Source organism: Amblyraja radiata, chromosome 5 (genome assembly GCF_010909765.2).
Source record: "Amblyraja radiata isolate CabotCenter1 chromosome 5, sAmbRad1.1.pri, whole genome shotgun sequence".
NCBI classification, from domain to species: domain Eukaryota; kingdom Metazoa; phylum Chordata; class Chondrichthyes; order Rajiformes; family Rajidae; genus Amblyraja; species Amblyraja radiata.
Window position 1 is genome coordinate 54,801,244 of NC_045960.1, and position 22,034 is coordinate 54,823,277.

Genomic DNA, 22,034 nt, shown 5'->3' on the forward strand with positions numbered 1-22,034 from the left:
AGACTGCCAACTGGGCTTGCGACCACCCAAGAACTGCATTACCGATGACTCCCCAGTGACTCCCATGTGCTTTATATCCATGGTTACCATAATATCACTCTTTATTTTATAGTCTCAGATGTTGGAAACTTTAATCAAATTACATAGTTTTAGTTTAGGTAGTGCATCACAGACTAAATTCTTATAAGCAAGTAAACATGAAATTCGTTTCGATTAAAATGACACACAATGCAACTCTAGGCTTTTTTTGCAAAGTGACTGAAAATTGTAATATGCACACGCAGTGAGCGATGTGGATGACATGGTTTGGATTTAGGATATTTGTGACCTGGCCGCCAGGCGGCGCGTGCGACCCTCCCCGCCTGGTTGGCGTGAGTCCCAGAGAGCAGCATAGCCACCAGCTTCATCGCCTCACTCAAAGTCATTGCAGATCAACGAGAAGAAAGTTTGCGGCTGAAGTGAGCAAAAGCTCTGGGAATGAAGTAAGAGTGGCGCAAAAAACTCCACCAGAATGAAAACTTTGTGTTCGTTTTTGTTTGCGGTGACAACACTGTCGTGCTGGAATTACAGCCATGGTCGTCAGCAGAGAGGTAAGCGAAAGGTGACATTGAAATTAGTGAACACTCATTGCGTGTGTTAGAATTCTCAAAACTTTAAGATGTGCCTTTGTACCAACACCAGAGTGTTGATGTGCGAGGTATTGCATCAATGTCTCTACATTTTTAAAATCTATGGGACATTCTTCTCAGTTTAGGAGATAATCATAAAATGCCCAAAGAAGATTTGAGTTTTCGTTTATGAAACAACGCTGCTTTCTTTTCTTGAATTTAACTTGGAACTTGAGAAATAATTGAAGATGCAGAGATCTGACGATTTAAAAATAATCCTGGGACTTTATTGTATGTTTATTAAGATAATTTGTCTCTGAGAATATAGAAGTGTAATCAAGTTTGTTTACACATCTCATATTGAATTTAAGATTTAAGTTTAAAATCTTGTGGGTTGCAATCACTCAACTCCATACTGAAAAAAGTATCATTATAATTTATTAATAACATATCTTATCTAATTACCAATTTGTATGCTATTATGCTGTTAAAAAAAATAGATATAACTATCACCATATAAAATACCAATTACAGATCCCTCTAATCATTTCCAGACTCTGCATGAATACACTCATGTTAAATCTAAATATCTTTATAAACACAGGAGAATTTTGAAAGAAAATGATGAACTATAATTGACATTTACAGTACGGCTGAGGATATTTTAATTGATGTGATCCAGCTCACCATGGAATGGATCTTGTATACACAAGGATAGTTCCTCATGGGTCTGTATAGATTCAGAGTTAAATTTGTCCAGGTTGAATGGTACCTTTGGCCAGAAATTCATCCAGTAAGCGAATACTTGTGCTCGTATGAGATATGAGAAGTGTGAGACTCTGTGTCTGTATGCGTGGCTCTGACCAGGAATCCGAGAACCGTACTGGAGTTACAAAAGACAATGGATGACAGCAGGAGTCTGTGCAAATACACAAATGCCTTTGTGCACGAAGGGTTTGTGAAAGTGAAAATAAGTCATACCAAGTTTATAACTTGGGTCTGAAAAAAGGTCTTGACCAAAAATGTCACCTGTCATTTCCCTCCCCAGATGCTGCCTGACTGCATTTCTCCAGTACTTTGTGTTTTGTCAAATTTATAAAGCTCTCTTCTGGAATTGTTGGACCATTCTTCACGTTTTCCTACATGTCAAAGTTTGTCAATGTAAAACCTATCTGTCCTACTTAATCAGATCTAGCTTTTAAGTGCTGTAAATTCGCTTTGAGGAAGAAGTTGAATTTAAACAGTAGTGTTTCACAGGTGTCTGGATAGTTCACAAATTTACTTGTTCTGGATGTGGAGTGCCTATCCTCCTGGCCCAAATTGTTTCTAGTAGGGCAATGACCTAAACAACTGTCAGCTTTGTTGACTGGCAAAGGCTCATCCATCCCGATACTATTGCCCAACTTCTCCCAATCGTATTGAAAGGGACCCACAGCCCCATTTATATCAACGGGTCGATGGTTGAAAGGGTCAAGAACTTCAAATTCCTGGGCGTGCACATCTCTGAAGATCTTTCCTGGTCCAAGAACACTAACGCAATTATCAAAAAGCTCATCAGCGCCTCTACTTCCTGAGAAGATTACGGAGAGTCGGTTTGTCAAGGAAGACTCTCTCTAACTTCTACAGGTGCACAGTAGAGAGCATGCTGACCGATTGCATCGTGGCTTGGTTCGGCAATTTGAGCGCCCTGGAGAGGAAAAGACTACAAAAAGTAGTAAAAACTGCCCAGTCCATCATCGGCTCTGACCTTCCTTCCATCGAGGGGATTTATCGCAGTCGCTGCCTCAAAAAGGCTGGCAGTATCATCAAAGACCCACACCACCCTGGCCACACACTCATCTCCCTGCTACCTTCAGGTAGAAGGTACAGGAGCCTGAAGACTGCAACAACCAGGTTCAGGAATAGCTACTTCCCCACAGCCATCAGGCTATTAAACCTGGCTCGGACAAAACTCTGATTATTAATAACTACTTTCTGCTAATTGCACTTTATCAGTTTATTTATTCATGTGTGTATATATTTATATCATGGTATATGGACACATTTATCTGTTTTGTAGTAAATGCCTACTATTTTCTGTGTGCTTAAGCAAAGCAAGAATTTCATTGTCCTATACAGGGACACATGACAATAAACTCACTTGAAAATTGAAACTTGACTTGAAAGATTTGGTGCCATTTCTGCACATTTATTACTTTCACAATGCACAGTGTGTACCATCTACAAAGGTTACTGCATTTGCTCATCTTGCCTACTTGACAGCATTTCTAAAACCCACACTATTTTGACCAAGAAGGCCATCATGTGCACCCCTACCAAAAGATTCTCTCCAGCTTGCACCATCCTGTGTTGGAATATATCACTGATTCCAAAAGCATTATGGGAATACCTTAACCAGAAGGGTTGTAGTTGGTTTAATTTTTACAATCTCATCACCACATTTATGTACTCCAGACAGAGAGATCCTAATATTGAATTTTGTAAAATTCCACTGCTTAATAAATGGTTTTTTTGCTGCCATGAGACGACTAGACAGGGTTTGTATATAATAAAATACTAACATGTATTTCATAGACGTGTTATAAAACAAAATTTGTTTTGTCACCAAACTACTTGACAAAATAAAATTCAAATCAAATTGAAATTGCTTAAAAAGCCAGCATTAAAAGACCATGGATATGGTGAAATATCATAGAGATGGATTGCAGAGAGGGATTTGGAAGCAGGGATGATTAAAAATATAATTATCACTTAAATTGAGTCAATGGTGGTTTAATGGTTGACACATAGTAGTCAGATATGGCAACAAGAGTTTTGGTTGACAGATTGGCAGGGTGAAGGCCAGCCAGCTTTTATAACACAAAAAACTATGTTCTTTATGATTTGTTAATGGGATATTCTTTCACTCATTCTATAAATGGATAACCATTTGTGAGGAATCTTATCTTTTACAAGTTCAAACCCATGTCCATAAGTTGCACATTCACAGTTCAATTTAGAACCCATTTGATGTTAACCTTTTTATATTTAGGCAGTTTTGCACATTTCCATTTTGTGTATGTATTTATAGTCTTTCCTCAAAGTTGTGCTGATGGATAAAACCAAATGTTCTTAGCTTGGTGAATTGTGAAATTAAATTTAGTAAAGCTATTTTAAAAGAGTTTGGATACAAATTGAAATCTTAGTCTGTTGATTGGAATTATGAGTGCACTGAAGTCTGGAAAATGTGAGGAAATTTTGCTTTAGACCTGGTAAAATACAATATAAGTTTAGATCTGCCATTTTTTACATATAGAGAACTTTACAAGCTTACTGCTGCCATTCTGGTGAATTGCAGGCTGTGCCCAATGGTCCAAACTGCTTTTGGTTTAATGCTGTAATCGCAAGTACTGTAAACGTCAATGTTTTCTGGGTTCGTCCAGCTTTGCATTGGAGCTTGGGCAAGCACCATTCTCTTTCTTTCATATTCTAATAGGTGGCAATGTGAGAATTGCTCTCCAATTCTGCTTGTTAAGAGGAGGTGGTGGTGAGCCTTGAGTTATTTATTGGTAACAGTTTGATGCAACTGATCTCCTGCCACATTAGAAAGTAGTTGCAGGTGAATCATATTGACGTGGAATCACTGGAATCACATGTAACCCAGATTAAGTAAAGATGCTGGATTTCTCTTCCTTGTGGTGAAACAACTTGAAATTTCATACCAATATAGAAACAGTGTTGGCTTGTTTAGGCTTTTCCATTTCTAGATTTGTAAACTGAATACAGATCCTTAATCTCCTATAATCTGATGTAAACACCTGCCAACCACTTAGATAACTTGGCGCTACCTTGTGACTGAAAGTCAGTGTTTTGAGCAGTTTTCACGAATCGCATAATTTAGAACGCTCGTCGCACCACTTGTAGTCACAATTCACCACAGTAATTTGTAAGTTACATTTTAACAACAGTAAATTTGTGTTGTTTAAATAATTCAAATTTAATTTAACTTGTAAAGCAGTAAATATTTTAAGATGAGTGGGTGTGTGCAAAGCCAAGTGTGAAATGTTTTCAGGACTGGAGAACTATTCAAGCGAATTATTTTGTTAACACAAACACTCATCCATCATAATTCCCTGCTTTATAAATAAGGAAACAATTTTTAACCTTCAGTTATTTGATAGCAACTTGAACAGCAGCTATACTGTTAATAAGCACTAGTACTGATGTAATATTAAGCCTCACAAAAAATACCAGTATTTGCATCTATACCTGTTTCAGTTAAGTGGACCTCGGAAGTGATTGTCATTCGGGTCCTATATGTTAAAGAAGTGCACTACTTGATTAAGGGCAAGTTTGTGATGTGAACTTAATGGGTTGCAGCCAAGTCCAATGAATATTTTTTGATATTCTAAGGGAGAGCAGCCAAATGGACACAATTCCTGAGATACATGTGGTGCCTGACAAGGGCAGGAAAAAATATCTGAAGACAGAATCTAGAAATTAATTGTACTCAGCAGTTCTAAATGCACTACATCAATGTATTATTGTCTCCTTCACATTCATTATCTGAAAATATAGACAATACAATACAATACAATACGGTTTATTTGTCACATTGCACATAAGTGCAAGTGAAATGAATATGTCAGCAGCGGTACAATTATAAAGAGCACACACAAAAACACAATAAAAATTTAACATAAACATCCACCACAGCATTCACCACTGTGGTGGAAGGCACACAATTTGGCCAGTCCTCCTCCATTTTCCCCCGTGGTCGGGACCTCAACCCTCCGCAGCCGTTGCTGCGGGCGTCCAGATGGTAAAAGGACAAGGTACAAGTCCAGGTAAGTCCAGAGTCGGCTCTTCCCCACCGGAGACCGCGGCTTTAAGTTGGTGTAGGCCTCAGGCCGGCGGTCGAAGATTTAAAGTTTAAAGTTCCCGCCGCGCCGCAGCCAGAAGCACCGCAGACCGCAGGGCCGGCGGTCGAAGCTCCCCTCCAGGGGTGATGGTAAGTCGCCACCGCGCCCGCGGTAGAAGTTGGCCGTGGGCCGGCAGTGATGGCTTCTTCTTCCCCCGGGTCCCCCACGAGGGATCCCGGGCTGTAGACGCCGCGCCAGCTGGAGCTCTGCAGACCGCGGCTTCAGACTGCCGGCTGCCCCGGGTCAGCGAAATGGAGCGCTCCCCTCCAGCGAGCCTCCAGCGAGCCCCAGAGAGTCCACGCTACGCCCACTGCTGAAGCCCCGGGCGCGTCTCCGGGAAAGGCCGCGCCGATCCTTGCTGTTAGGCCACGGGGGAGGCGACCTGGAAAAAGTCGCCTCTCCATGGAGGAGGCGGCCAAAACGGTTTCCCCCTCAACCCCCCACACCACCCCCCACACAAAACACACAAAGAAACATTAAAAACATACTTTAAAACATACTAAAAAAATAAAAAAGTTGAAAAAACAAACGCGCTGCTGACAGGGCTGCCGCCATTGCAGTATTATAAAGCAGAGTATATCATGTTAGTGTTGCCATACAGCCTTTGCTTAAGGTCAAATGTTGAAAACATCATCATTTTGTGGAAATATTACCGGGGGGCGGTGCAGTGGTAAAGTTGTTGCCTTACAGCACCAGAGACCCAGGTTTGATCCTGACTACGGATCCTGGCTGCACAAACTTTGTACGTTCTTCCTCTGATCATGCAGGTTTTCTCTGGGTTCTCTTGTTTCCTCCCATTCTCTGACGACGTACAGGTTTGTAGGTTAATTGGCTTGTGTAAATTGTAAATTGTCCCTAATGTGTAGGATAGTGCTAGTGTATTTTCATTGTGAGTTTTTATTTTCATTGTGAGTTTTTATTTTCAATGTGCTTTGTGGGAAAGTGGACAAGAAAACTGGAAATATGAAATGAAACAAAAGTGGTGGGAACATCCAACCAGTCAGACAGCATCTATCACTAACACAATAATATTTCAGGTTGCTAATTTTTCACCAGAACTAGGAAAATAAGTATGTTTTTTGGTGGATGGCTTTTCATTAGAAATGTACGGCTCTGCCACAAACTGGCTTTTCATTAGAAATGTACAGCTCTGCCACAAACTGTATTGGCTGGCTGTCTGAAATTGTCTGATGTGAATGGCCAACTGAAAAAGGAGATTTTGTTGCTTAAACTTGCTGTTGAACCCAAACCAAATAAGAGATGAATAAAGGCGATCAGAATGGGAGTGGGTACAGAATTAAATTTACAGACAACAAGAAGGTCCGGCTGAACAGCTGTAGACTAAACAGCGATGTTCCGCAAAGCAGTCACCAAACTACATTTGATCTTGTCGATGCAGAGGAGATCATAGTATGAGCTTCAAATGCAGTACACTAAATTGGAAGCACAAATGAATCACTGCTTCGCCTGGAAGGAGTGCTGGATCCCTGGATGATTAAAGGGAAGAGGTCAAAGGGATTTATAGGAAGCTGCCATTATCCCCAATAGGAAGGATGTTGTTAAGCTGGAAAGAGTGCATAGAAGTTTCATGAGTATGTTGCCAGGACCTGAGGTTGTGCTGGTTAGGACTTTATTCCTTGGAGCGCTGGAGACAGGGGGTGCTATTGTAGAGGTGTATAAAATGACGAGGGTAATAGAAAGGGTGAATGCACACAGTATTTTACCCAGCATAAGGAATCAAGAGCCAGAAGACATAGGTTTAAGTTTAGAGGGAATGTTTTAATAAGATCTTGATCTGGTGATGTGTAGGAAGGACCTTCTGAAGAAGGGTCCCACCCCGAAACATCACCCATTCCTTCTCTCCAGAGATGTTGCCTGTCCTGCTGAGTTACTCCAGCATTTTATGTCTTTCTTGATCTGTTGATATTTGATCTACTGTTTTTAATAACCCGAATGATATAACCTCCACAAGGCTTGGGGTAGTGAATTTCAGATATTCACCTTAGACGTTCAGTTATTTTAATCAAAATATCTAGTTCTCTATCTAATTTTTTCACATTTTCGGTTCCCTGTATTTTTCTCTCGAAATTTTAGATAATTATTCTGCTTTCTGTCCATCTCCTTTTTAAAAAATATAATTTCCCCTGACTTCCAGTCTTTCACATATTTTCTCCATGTTCCTCTCATAAACCCCCCCAACTTTCAAACTTGTTTATCTCTATTTTTTCTTTGTTTGTATGAAAGATTATTGTTCTGAAGTCTTAACTTCAGAGTTGAAGTCCCTTAAGTTGAGTCCCTCTTCAGAGTTGAAGTCCCTTAAGTCACTCTCCTGAGATGCTGACATGTTTCTAGTATTTTCTGATTTTATTTCATATTTCCAGCATCCGCAGTTTTCTATTGATTTCCGTACCCAGTCTTTCTTCTTCCTTACAATTCACCAACCCTGATGACATCACTGAATCTTCTGTGGACCTCCATTGTAATATTTTCCTATAATGTGGTGACCAGAACTATACACAATATTCAGTTTTATTGACCTCTGCACTCTTATAAAGACCATATGACATAGAAGCAGAATTAGGTCATTGAATAGAGCAAACTCTTAGAAATGCATGAAATAAGTAATTGTGATTATTATTTGAATGTGCCAGTTCTCAATATTAAACGTCACTGCATTATTTGAATGTGCCAGTGCTCAATATTAAACGTCACTGCATTATTTGAATGTGCCAGTGCTCAATATTAAACGTCACTGCATTGCTTTTGATTAAGTCTGGATAGCATTGAGCTCAAGGCATATGTAGAATAAAGCTTCTTTTATTTATCTCAAAGAATGTGCTTTGGTTTTATCTTCTTGCAGCAGTTCAAACTTTTCATTCTGTACACCAGCCATTCTGGAATTTCTCGGAATGAGGTTGGATTGAATTATGTGTAGCTTTGCATAGTAAACTGACACCCACTGAGAACTAGATTAAAACCTCTGAACACATTCATTTCAGTCCTTTACAATAAATGTGATTAAGGCCATCTCCTTCTGTCAGTTGGAATTCATCAGAGCCATGAAAGGATGTTATTGTGACCCTCCACAGTCACTAATTACTGCTGCTGATTTATGTTTGTATCATTTTAATCAGCTTGAGCATTTGCTCAGTCAGCTTTAGCATACTTGCTCTTATCAAAATATTGTTGCTTAAGTCTAGTGAAAAATGTGTACCTCTTTGAGATAGTCCTGTTGTTGAAGGTATGCTGTTGTTAGAATGGTCTCCCTGGATATCTGCAAAGAACATTTATAAAAGGACAGCATAGACATCTTCCATTTCCCAGCCCAGCTATATAACTTCATCATAATTGATCAACTAGTCATTCTTCTGATTGTTGTACGTGAAATTTAATTGCATGCAAATATATTTCACAGTCGCATGAGGTGAACTGGGATTGCAAGGATTTAAACCGCTGGTTCATTTTGTGGAGAATATATGAAAGAACAAACATCAGTTTAGTGTAAATTTCTTGGCCAAATGACCTATGCATATCATGGTATATGGACACATTTATCTGTTTTGTAGTAAATGCCTACTATTTTCTGTGTGCTTAAGCAAAGCAAGAATTTCATTGTCAGGGACACATGACAATAAACTCACTTGAACTTGAACTCACTTGAACTTGAACTTGAACTATGCTATGTACTGCGCCTGTGTCTAAACAAGATGCCATCAAATGCTCTACAATGCCAAATATTCAGAAAATAATCAACTTTTACTTGGTTTAGCAACTGAAGATTGTACATGGTATACTGACGACACAAGAGACTGCAGATGGTGAAATCGTTTTCTCCAATCCTGTCTCTCACACCATTACTTCTACGTAGTTTCTCCGTATCCACCACATCTGGTCTCAAGATGAAACTTTTCACTGTAGGACATCTCACACATTCTCTGTCTTCAGGAAAGATGGATCCTCCTCACAGCTGTGGAGGAAGCCCTCACTCTCATCTCCTCCGTTCCCTGCAGTTCTCTCTTCCCACCTCCCCCCCCATCCCCCCTTTCCCCAGGCACATTTCCTATAATTGCAGGAGGAGCAAAACCTGTTCCTCCAGCTCCTCCATTCAGGGACCAAAACAGCCCTTCCAAATGAGACAGAGGTTGATGCACCTCCACATTCAGTGCTCTCGATATGCCTCCTCTACATCGGTCAGGTGGAGACTAGGCGACTGCTTTGTCAAAAACTTGCAATGTTCATCAGGGCGAGCTGGAGCTCCCTGTTGCTAGTTGCTCCAATCCCCTTCCCATTCCCACAGCTGGAGTTCCAGCTGCCAACTACTCCAATCCCCTTCCCATTCTCATATTGATCTCATCCCCCTCTATTGTCAGAATGAGACCACGTATAAACTGAAAGAACAATGCCTCGTGTTCCGTTTGGGGAGCCTACAATCCAATGGCATGAATGATGAATATTCCAATTTAAATTACCTCACACCCCCACCACCCACTTCCTTTCTACCCAGCATCCCCCCTGCACACACCTTTTAAATTCCCCTCTCCACATCTTCTAGTTTCACTCCCCTCCTAAAACGCATCCATCTGCTCATCATCCATCCCTCCCTCCCTCTAGCATTTTTCAGATACCCACTTGTTCCCTTTTACCTACCATCCCTCCCTCCCTCTGGTTCTACACTTCACCCCCCACCTTCCTTTTTTATGAGATGCCACCATTTGCAACTTTTGTCTTATCATCTTCACATCATCTCCACACTTCTCTCCCCACCTGACTGATCTGCTAATAAACCCCTCCTTACTTGGATCCACACTCTTCCCAACACTTTACCTCACCTCTTTACTCCATTGTTTCAGTGTTAGAAACATATTTAGGATCGAGTGAGGAGGAAGCATTCATCACCATCAGGTACAAGGAACGCTGCCAACTCTGAAGTTGTTTCAAAGTCTTACATGATTCTGACTTGGATTTCTCACATGGTTCAAACTGCTGGAGGAACTGAACCCTTTGAAGAAGGGTCCTGAATTGAAGCAATAGCTGTCCATTGCCCTCCACAGATGCTGCCTCATTTGCTGAGATCCTCCAACAGTTTGAAGCATGTGAGATATCCAAGTCAGACCAAGTCCTTGTAGGACTTTGATACATTCTCAATGTTGGCAGCATTCCTGTGACTACAGCCCGTTTGTGTAAGTGCAGAGATGAGTGCTTCTTCCACTGCATTCTAAATATTTTTCTTACACTGAACCGATATTAGAGAAAAACTGATTCACTAATGTGGATAATATGTGTCTGTTTGTCTGTAGAAGATTGATATGATGACAATGTATAATAAACATCAACCATAGCTGCGTCTGTCAGACTCAAGGGTTCAAGGTTCAAGGTCAGTTTATTGTCACATGTACCAATTAAGGTACAGTGAAATGTGAGTTACCATACAGCCATACTAAGTGAAAAGCAACAAAACACACAACCACATAAAAGTTAGCATAAACATCCATCACAATGGATTCCACATTCCTCACTGTGATGGAAGGCAATAAAGTTCAATCTTCTTCCTCTTTGTTCTCCCGCGGTCGGGGTGATCAAAGTCCCCGCAGCCGACGATTGAAGTCCCCATCGAGGTGATCAAAACTCCCGCGTCGGGTATCGCGGCATGGAGCTCCCGAGTTGGCCTCTTCTTACCAGAGACCGCGGGCTTCACGATGATAAAGTCCACATGGCAATCCCCGGCAAGTTGATCCCCGGCAATGGGATCGCAAGCTCCGCGATGTTGAAGTCCCGCAGGAAAAGCCACCAATTCCTCGATGTTAGGCCGCAGTGGGGACGAAGATACGATAGTGAAAGAAATCACATCTCTTGTCGAGCTAAGAGATTGAAAAAAAGTTTCCTCCAACCCCCCCCCCTCACACCCCACATAAAACAAACCAAGGAACATTAAAACATACTTTTAACACATACTAAAAATCATGAAAAGAAGAAAGGACAGACAGACTGCTGGCGAGGCAGCCACTGCTGGTGGCACCACCCGGTGTTCCCCTTTGAAGTAAAATGTTGTGTGGTCAAGTTCCATTCCAAAATCTGGGCTACCACTCCAGTTCATTATTGCTGCTGATGTCATTGTCAGGATTGGATATCAAATTATAATTTTATCTACTTTGTCAGGTGTCATGATATTCAGAAGAACAGCAAAGGTTCTCCCTGGATTGCGTATATAAACAAGTGTTTTGGAGGAAACCCTCCCTCCTCCCCCACTGAGTATAATACTCGGGGTTGAGTTGAGCCGTGCAGAATTTGAAGCACCAAGTAGACTCACTCAATGCATCAATGAGTCCAGCTGGCGGCTGCTTTTCCGGCATCTGCATACTCTTCCTACGCGTACTTGCTCCCCTGTCACATCTGTTTCTGTGATCCTCCCACACTGTTCTAGTTTATTCCTGACTTACTAATATTTTGGGTTATGAGCAGTTAACAGGAATGGAATTTGTTGCAGCCTAGGTACTTCTTGTATCTCAATATTTATCCCTCAGTTTAACATTATTAAAAGCAGATTACCTGATCATTATCACATTGCTGTTAATTAAGTCAAGTCAAGAGTCAAGAGTATTTTATTGTCATATGTCCCGGATGGGACAATGAAATTCTTATTTGCTGCAGCATAACAGAATATGTGAATATGTAAACATTGTATATAACGGGGTAAAAAGAGAAAAAGTTCAATAAATAAAAAATATAGTGCAAGTAACAAATAATAATATAGCCTTTTGCAGCTCAGAGCTCATAGCTTATTTGTTGTGTTTAGTAGCTTGATGGCTGTGGGGAAGAAGCTGATCCGGAACCTAGATAATTGTGCTTAAATTAGAGATTGTGCTTAATTAGAAATTAGAGATTGTGCTTAAATTAGCTGATATGTCAGAGACACGAGGCACTGCAGATGCTGGAACCTTGAGCAAAACACAAAATGCTGGTGTAACTCAGCTGTTCAGGCAGCATCTGCGGAAGGAATGGATTGATAATGTTTCGGGTTGGACCCTTTCTTCAGTCTGCAGAAGGGACTCGACCCGAAACATCACCTGTCCATGCCCTCCCCAGTTGCTACCTGACTCGCTGAGTTATTCCAGTTTAATTGCTGGTTTCCCGTTTTATAATAGAGAATGTGTTTCAAAAGTACTTCATTGTCTTTAAAATTGTGGGGGGTAAACAAATGGCCAACAAAGGGAGATCGATAGAAGAGGGTAAGTGGGCAAAATCATGGCGGATGAAATCTCATAATGAGAAATGTGAAGTTATCCACTGGTTGGAAAAATAGAAAAGCAGAAAATTATTTAATGGACAGGGACTATAGAATGCTGCTGTACAGGGAGATCTCTGTGTTCTTGTACATAAAATATCAGAAGTTAACCAGCAGGTAGAGCAAGCATTTGTGGAGGCAAATGGAAAGCTGGACTTTATTCCAAGTGGAATGGAAACTTTACTATAGCTGTACAGATTGTTTGTGAAGCTACAACTGCTGTGCTATATAGCAACAAACAATCTGCTGGAGGAACTCGGCAGGTTGAGGGGAAGTGCAAAGTTAGGGACATGTCGATGTTTCAGGTTGAAATCCTACATCAGGCCAACAGCTGGAGATGCAGAACTATTTAGTTGTGCTGTTGTTTAAGGAAGTTTTGCACTTGCATTAGAGGCATTATAGAGAAGATTCATTAGGTTGTTTCCTGGAATGAAGGGGAAAACTTGATCAAATTGAGCTTTATTGATGTTAACAAAATGAGAAGGCGATCTTTTTTGAAATGTATAGGATTCTGAGGGAATCTAGAACCAGTATTATCAAAAATAAAAAGGTTTATCTTACGACAGATGAGGATTTTTCTTAGGCTGAGGAGTCTTCGGAATTATTTGCCCCCAGAGAGCTTTGGAGAGAGGGTTGAATATATTCAAGATCAAGATTTTTGTGTTATTGGGGAGTTAGGCAATGGAGTGAACTTGAAATTGATCATTTTCCAACGCTCTATAGATTCAGGATCAGTTCCTGTGGATTGAAGGGTGGCTAATGTTATCCCACTTTTTAAGAAAGGCGGGAAAGAGAAAACAGGGAATTATAGACCTGTTAGCCTGACATCAGTGGTGGAGAAGATGCTGGAGTCAATTATATAAGATGAAATAGCGGCACATTTGGATAGCAGTAACAGGATTGGTCCGAGTCAGCATGGATTTACTAAGGTGAAATCATGCTTAAGTAATCTTCTGGAATTTTTTGAGGATGTAGCTAGGAAAATGGACAAGGGAGAGCCAGTGGATGTAGTGTACCTGGCCTTTCAGAAAGCATTTGATAAGGTCCCACATAGGAGATTAGTGGGCAAAATTAGAGCACTTGTTATTGGGGGTAGGGTACTGACATGGATAGAAAATTGGTTGGCAGACAGGAAACAAAGAGTAGGGATAAACGGGTCCCTTTCAGAATGGCAGGCAGTGATTAGTGGGGTACCGCAAGGCTCGGTGCTGGGACCGCAGCTATTTACAATATACATTAATGATTTAGATGAAGGGATTCAAAGTAACATTAGCAAATTTGCAGATGACACAAAATGGGTGGCAGTGTGAACTGTGAAGAGGATGCTATGAGGATGCAGGGTGACTTGGACAGATGCATGACAGATGCAGTTTAATGTGGATAAATATGAGGTTATCCACTTTGGTGGGAAAAACAGGAAGGCAGATTTTTATCTGAATGGTATCCAGTTGGGAAAAGGGGATGTACAACAAGATCTGGGGGTCCTTGTTCATCAGTCATTGAAAGTAAGCATGCAGGTACAGCAGGCAGTGAAGAAAGCGAATGGCATGTTGGCCTTCATAACATGAGGAGTTGAGTATAGGAGCAAAGAGGTCCTTCTGCAGTTGTGCAGGGCCCTAGTGAGACCACACCTGGAGTATTGTGTGCAGTTTTGGTCTCCAAATTTGAGGAAGGACATTCTTGCTATTGAGGGAGTACAGCGTAGGTTCATGAGGTAAATTTCTGGGATGTCTGGACTGTCATATGTTGATAGAATGGAGCAGCTGGGCTTGTATACTCTGGAATTTAGGATGAGAGGGGATCTTATTGAAACATATAAGATTATTAAGGGTTTGGACACGCTAGAGGCAGGAAACATGTTCCTGATGTTGGGGGAGTCCAGAACCAGGAACCACAGTTTAAGAATAAGGAGTAACCCATTTAGAATGGAGATGAGGAAAAACGTTTTCACACAGAGGGTTGTGAATCTGTGGAATTCTCTGTCTCAGAATGCAGTGGAGGCCAATTCTCTGGATGCTTTCAAGAGAGAGTTAGATAGAGCTCTTAAAGATAGCAGAGTCAGGGGATATGGGGAGAAGGCAGGAACGGGGTACTGATTGTGGATGATCAGCCATGATCATATTGAATGGCGGTGCTGGCTCGAAGGGCCAAATGGCCTGCTCCTGCATCTATTGTCTATTGTGTTTTGAACCAGGTGGGGATGGGAAGTTAGGAGAGATCAACAAAGAGAGAAGAAATACAGAAACAAGGAACTGTAGATGCAGGTTTACCAAGGAAAGACAGAAACTGCTGGAATAACTCAAAGGATCAGGTAGCATCTTTGGGGAATCTGGATAGAACGTGGATGGGGCAGAAAACTCCTGCAATGCGCCATGCAGCCAAACAAGAATGGAGCTGACGTCCGCCACTAACATCTGGCATGCTGCCGCGAATACGGACAGACCCGGCAGCGACCAAGTACAGACGGACCCAGGAGGCCGGCCATGCGGGGCTAAGAAGGACCCAGTGGGCTGCTGCTGCGGGGAAGCCACCCGTAGATTGGAGAGTTGAGGAGGAGGGAGCTGCTGATGACAATGAACGCAAGGAATGGGCCAGTAAGAGAGGGACTGGGGTGTTGCCTCCAGAGCCTTCAAGGTAAGCTGCAGGAGGTACCCCCCTCGTTTGAGGGTGACAGACGAGGGCAAGGATGTCTGTCAGCGGGTTGAGCTGGTCGAGGGAGGCGGTGGTGACCCTGCAGCATCCTGGAGCTTGCCTGATCTTACTTGGATAGGGGGTGTTACAGTACATCCAGTATGTGGACCGGACTTTGGACTTTTTATTTTTCTATTATAAATGGCACCAACATATTTCGACGGGTGCAAGAATTTTGCCGTGCAGTGTATACAAGACAATAAAGAACCATTGAAGGGGACCTTTCAGTTCGGAACCCGTCTTCAGCAGAGAAGACAACTAGGTGGACAGGTGAGTGTGAGGGAGGAGAGCGCATGGTCTATGGACTTCTTGAAACGGGAACATTCACTGTGCATACCATTGGGTTGTAGACTCGACAAGAGGAATATGAGATGTTTTTCTTCCAATCTCCGAGCTATGGAGACACCAAATCTGAATAACAACTCCTCATATCACATATCAGCCTCTGTTTTCCACTTCTCTTCTCCTCCAACCTGGTTCCATCTACCCATCGTCCCCTCCTCATCTGGTCTCATCTTTCACCTACCTGCCTATATCCCACCCCCATGTACTGCTGTATACTGGCATTTTTTTATACTAGTTTCCTCTTCCGTCTTGATTCCAAAACATTGACTTACACCACAGATGTTACTTGGCACATTAAGTTCTTCCAGCATTATGCTTTTGTTCTAGGTTCCAGCATCTGCAGTCACCTTTTGCAGTTTGCTGCAAAATTATTTTATTAGTTAAAACATTTTGATTGATCTTTTCTTTAGTTTTCTGTATTGGAGAGCTCCTCTATAGGTGAAATTGAAAGGCTTGTTCTTCTGATAATTTCAATGGTTAGGAGTTAGTTGTTTTGTTTTTGAAATAGTGCATATACCAGAGAGAGAGAGAGAGAGAGAGAGAGATAGATAGGTAGATAGATAGATAGATAAATACTTTATTAATCCCCTTATTGAGGGGAAATTCTGATGTCCTTGCAGCACACTAATAAAAATACAACACAGTATTCATAAAGAAATTCAACACCAAAACATCCACAAGGCAGAGAGAGAGAGAGAGAGAGAGAGAGAGAGAGAGAGAAGAGAGAGAGAGAGAGAGAGAGTTGAAGAGAGAGATTGACGAAGTTTGGACTCGAATCGAGGAAGATTTTTGATAGCGGATAGGAGAGTTAGAGGTGAAGAGAAGAGAGCTGAGAGAGAGAGAGAGAGATGAGAGAGAGAGAGAGAGAGAGAGAGAGAGAGAGAGAGAGAGAGAGAGAGAGAGAGAGAGAGAGAGAGAGAGAGAGAGAGCGCGCTGGTTTGTGCCTCTGTCCGATGGCGATGGCGGAGGCTCGGCCGAAGGAGAGGAGCTACGCAGCAGTGACATCAGCAGCGGAAGCGAGGCCACCTGAACATGAGCCTCATGTTGACTTGGACTGGGGCAGTTTTGGTATCTCGGTTCAGCCCGAGGGGGGGGGGGGGGGTCGGGGGGAATGGTGTACCAATCTGTGCTCAATATTAGAGCCAATGGAGGTGTTGAGGTGTGTATTGTACTGCCGGCTGAGTTGGCAGGGGAGAGTAAAAAAGCAAGTGGAGAGCCTCTGGGTGTTGGAAGTGGAGGGGGTGCTTTAGGTGCTGTGGAGGTCGGAGCTATTTCAGGCAGCGATCCTCTTTCAGATTATGGGGCCAGTTTACCACAGACCCTGGGGGTGCCTCTTGTTTTTTCTTCCCCAGGCCCAGATGTAGAGGGTGATGGCAGAGCGCAGGAGCCCAGCCAGTCAGTGGGCTGTGTGATGCGGATAGGGGCTTCGGGATCCTTCCCCGGCATTGATCCTGGGGGTGGGGTCATGTCGGAGGAGGGGGAGAGTGATGGGGCCAGCTTGTGTGGAGGGGTTAGTGAAATTCCAGAGAGCTCTGGTCTTTCGACTTCTGACAATGACCTTGGTGATGCTGAGCATGTTGTGTCAGGTGCGAGTAACTTGGCCGATAGCCCAGGAACCAAGGACGAGTCTCATGCAATTGTTATCTGTGAGGTGCGGGAGTTTCTAAAAACAAGCCGTACCAGCAGGACAAAGATTGAGGCTGCTAAGAGACGGTGGGCTGATCTGCCGGCCTTAGTTGAAACTCTCGAGGCTATCCTTGCCACCAAGGATAGTGATCATCCTGACTCTGAGCAGTGCCAGCTTAGGGACTTTTTGGAGTTCCTAAGAGAGAGGGCTACAGAGCCCAGGAGGAGAAGTGCGAGGATTTCAATCTAATGTACCAGTGCATTCACGTTAGTTACCCTAAACTTAAACGGGAGTAGAGCGAGTTTTCGCAGATTCCAGCTTTTATCGGTCCTTAGGGAGGGGAAATTTGCAGTGTGTTTTCTGCAGGAGACGCATACTGTTGTCAGTGATGAACCCACCTGAAGATTGGAGTGGGAAGGTGAGGTCTATATGAGTCATCTTAGCTCAAATTCGAGTGGGGTGGCCATTCTGTTGGCTGAGAATTTCCTGCCCAATGTTATAAAAGTGCAAGAAGTTGTGCCAGGACGTTTGCTCCATCTGGCCGTGAGCCTGGACGGCATGCCGTTGCATTTCATTAACGTGTATGCCCCCAGCTCCGGCACGATGCAGGCCGGCCTACTTCAGGAGGTGAGTGCTCTGTTGAGCACTATTGATCGGGGAGAGTGTGTCTTCCTTGGGGGGGACTTTAACTGCACGCTTGAGGTGCGAGATCGTTCTGGTACTCAGTGTGCCCCTGCTGTAGCGAAGAAGCTGAGAGGGTTGGTTGATTCTTTTGAGTTGGTTGATGCGTGGCGGGACCTCAACCCAGACTCCACTGCTTTTTCGCGGAGGTCTGAGGGCGGTGGTTCCCGCATTGATCGAATATATATCTCCCGAGCGTTTGTTTCCCGTGTCTCAGCGGCCTCAATGCAGCTGGTGCCATGCTCCGACCACTGTCTGGTGCGTGTGGATTTTAATCCAGCGCGCGCTCGGGCCGGGTCTGCGTACTGGCACTTTAATAACCGGCTGCTGGAGGATCGGTGTTTCCGGGAGTCATTCAGTCGGTTTTGGGTGAGGTGGAGAGAGAGGCAGAGGTGCTTCTCTTCCCTTAGGCAGTGGTGGGATGTGGGGAAAGCTCACATCCGTCTTTTTTGTAAGGAATACACGTGGGGGTTGACCGGGCGGCGGGACTCAGCTGTTGAGAAGCTTGAGAGGGAGCTGATGGACGCAGAGTCTCGCCTGGGTCAGGTTGGAGGTGACTCTTGCGAATGGGGTGTGTTTCAGGAGAAGAAGGAAGCCTTGAGGAACCTGCAACTTGAGCGGTCCCGAGGCGCTTACGTGAGGGCGCGGGTCCACCTGCCACTGGTGGGTCAGTGGCAGGTGGACTCCCTGCCAGAGGAGATGGCAATGTTTGCGTGGAGCACCACGCACCTCCTCTATGTGGCAGGTGGACTCCCTGCCAGAGGAGATGGCAATGTTTGCATGGAGCACCACGCACCTCCTCTATCTGGGAGTGTACCAGAGTCCCACTGAGGATGCTTGACCGGCAAACTGGCAGGAGTTGGAGACGAAAGTGGTTGCCAGGCTGGGGCGCTGGTCAGGCCTGCTTGGAGTTCTTTCTTTTCAGGGGAGGGTGTTGGTCATAAACCAGCTGGTGGCCTCCATGTTATGGTACCTGCTGGCTACTCTTGTCCCGCCTTCCATTTTTGTAAATTCTTTACAGAAGAAACTGATGGACTTCTTTTCGGGAAATAGGAAGCACTGGGTTTCCGCAGCGGTCCTGAGTCTCCCATTAGAGGAGGGCGGCCAGTCCTTGGTATGCGTGCGTACCCAGGTGGCGGCTCTCCGCCTCAGGACTCTGCGGAGGTATATGTATACAGAGAACCCCCCCCCCCCCAGATGGCACGCATTGGCCACGTATTTTTTCCGACGGGGTCGTTGTCTAAGGGGGGTCTTGCGGCTCCCGGTGGCGGGCATCAGTCGACCCGCCCTAAGGTGCTTGCCTGTTTTCTACCGGGATGTGTTAAGAGTAAGGAATCTGGTTGTTTTCAGCCAGCGTGTTGCTCCACGAGGGGAGGGGGATGTTGCGGCTGCGCGAGTGGCCGGTCCTCACCCAGTCATGGCGGGTGTCGAGGAAAGGCGTGCGCCTAGAGTGGTTTTGAATGAGCTCTTACCCGCTCCGTCAGATCTGCTCATCGTGCCTCGGTTCCGGGATATATCTCGGGCACCGGCTCCACACAACCTGAGCCGCCTTTCTGAGATGATTAGCGTGCCGTTTCGTGACGCGAAGAGATGCTCACTGTATAGAATGTTCCTGCACATTCTGCACCTCCTTGCCTACGTTTCCTGTCCCGACACACCATGGCGGACGGTGTTACCACCTGAAGGCGGGGAAGGTCCCCAGTGGGGGTCCCTCTACAAGGGAGTTGTCCCCCTTTACATTGGGGACCTGGGGAGGAGAGTGCTGCACAGAGCGGTGGCATGTAAAAAACATGCGGTGTTCACGGGGACTTTGGAGGTCTTCCGTGGGCGCTGGTCACCGCGTGGGGTTGAGAGTATTGTGAACAATGATTGTAATGTTGTATTATAATGACACTTGATATAATGTAATTTCTTTTTGTTTATGACTTGATCTGTTGTATCATTTGTTGTGTCGAATAAAGTCTTGGAATTGAAAAAAAAAAAAAAAGAGAGAGATAGAGAGAGAGAGAGAGAGAGAGAGAGAGAGAGAGAGAGAGCTTCATTTTATTTCCTAACTGATAACACATTCAAATAAGTGTTTGTGATCTAAAGGCAGTCATTTTGGTGTCTTTCAACACAGTGTCAAAAGTTCATGCGTGAGTAATGAAAGCCACAAAATGTTGCAACACAGAGGACATACATTTGCTGGCCAAAAATGGGTTCTTGCTATGTCACATCCATCTGCTGTCTGTAGCCCTTGCAGGTTATAGTTATTGTTGGCAGAGAGGAATTTCAGTAATAAATTCACAATCTTGAACAATCAGGATATCGCAGGTGATCTCGGAGAATATGTGTGCCGCATTTATGACCATCTTCAAGAAAGGTGACAATTCTAACTACAGTAACTACACAAGTATCTCCTGGCCACAGTGAAAATCATTGCTTCTCGATTTCCATCTCGATTTCCTGTTCCCTGTGGTCGCTCCTCTGAATCACAGATTGAATTTTCATTTAAAAATTGGATCATAATCTCTTGTGCAAGACCTGGAGCAGCAAATCTACAAAATTACATTGACATTTTCCTGTGTTTGATTGATTTTCCAGATGTTTTTTAGTTTTTTTGCAGTTGTAATGCATTGGATTTCTCCTATTCCGTACGGTCCTGGTGGGCCTGGAGAGCTTTCCAAGTAAGGTTGTTTTCACATAACATCTGCAATGATGTTTTTTTTTTCCAGGCTATTTCTAATGGTCAGTAATACTGTTTGTTATGAGTGGAAATGAATGTCAAGAGGTGAGTACATCTGGTGGCTAATGTTCTTGCATCCATTTAATACTTGCAACCAAACATGAATTTGTCCTCCGCAGAGATTACAATAACATATTTGGAAGCTGTTCTTATCAAGGTTGCACCAACTGCAAATTTGTCCATAATTAAAAGTTTATTAATTTTATGCGATACTTTCTTTCTTTAAGAAGTTATAGACATTATTTTTGTAGGAGAGTCAATGCTCATCAAACCCCGATTACCTACCGTTAATGGCTTGGTTATTTTCAACTGTAAAATAAAAATTAATATCCCGTGTCTAAATATTATTGTAGTGCCTCACCAATCAATAAGAAGCAATTTTTTAACAGTAGGCATTAATTTTACAATTTTCATTCTGACAAGTAATTGTGCTGACAAAACATTCAAATACATACAGGGTGCCAGATTAATGTGAACTACCTTTTGACACCGTTCCAATACAGTAGGTTCTTTGGAATTGCTTAGATGTTATGTTTCATCAAAGAATGGTACTGTAATTAAGGTATACATTATTATCTTTTATCTTGGACAATCAAGTTACACATTACTTATAAGGCTGTGCATCCACTCAACATTAATGTCTTCATGTATTTATTTTGTTACTGTTGGATTATACAGCTGATGGTGAAAATACTAAATGAATGTAAAAACATACATGGCACTTCCAGTTGCATATTTGAGCATTAAGTGTTTAATCAATGTGGAAATTGGGTTTAATGTAACTAAACACCATAACATTTCAGCAATGCAGAAGTGGCCTAACTTGCTTTTGCATCTGGAATTGAATGCAGCAAGATGAACATGGGAATAGGATGAAGTCCAATGTACATGACCCTGATAAATGTGTTGGCTGTGAAGGAAAAGCAGTTGCTAAAGCAGAGAATTTCCCAGTGAATTAAAATTATCAATGCCATTACTTTGTCAGTCTGTGGGATAGATAACTGACTCAAAGAGCATTGTCTGCTCTGGCAGTATATCTTGGAAAACCCTGGATGTTTTGCTTGTAATTGTACATCCATTAAAATCTCTAGGTGCCACATCAAACAGCTATCCACTCAGGGCCAGTGTTTGTATAGTCATCATGGTTCTATCTACGCAGTTAACCTCCTGTGAT

At 43.2% G+C, this 22,034-nt stretch overlaps 1 protein-coding gene across 7 annotated transcripts in view; it reads left to right on the plus strand.

Moving 5' to 3' along the window:
- Positions 1–398: 398 nt before the first annotated feature.
- lama2 (laminin subunit alpha 2) overlaps positions 399–22,034 on the plus strand; it is a 342,464-nt gene continuing 320,828 nt past the window's right edge. For all 7 annotated transcript variants that reach the window (XM_033021242.1, XM_033021244.1, XM_033021246.1 and 4 more), the window contains exon 1: positions 399–590. In XM_033021242.1, the coding sequence (XP_032877133.1) occupies positions 512–590 (79 nt within the window). In that variant the 5' untranslated portion in view covers positions 399–511. The remainder of the gene's footprint in view (positions 591–22,034) is intronic.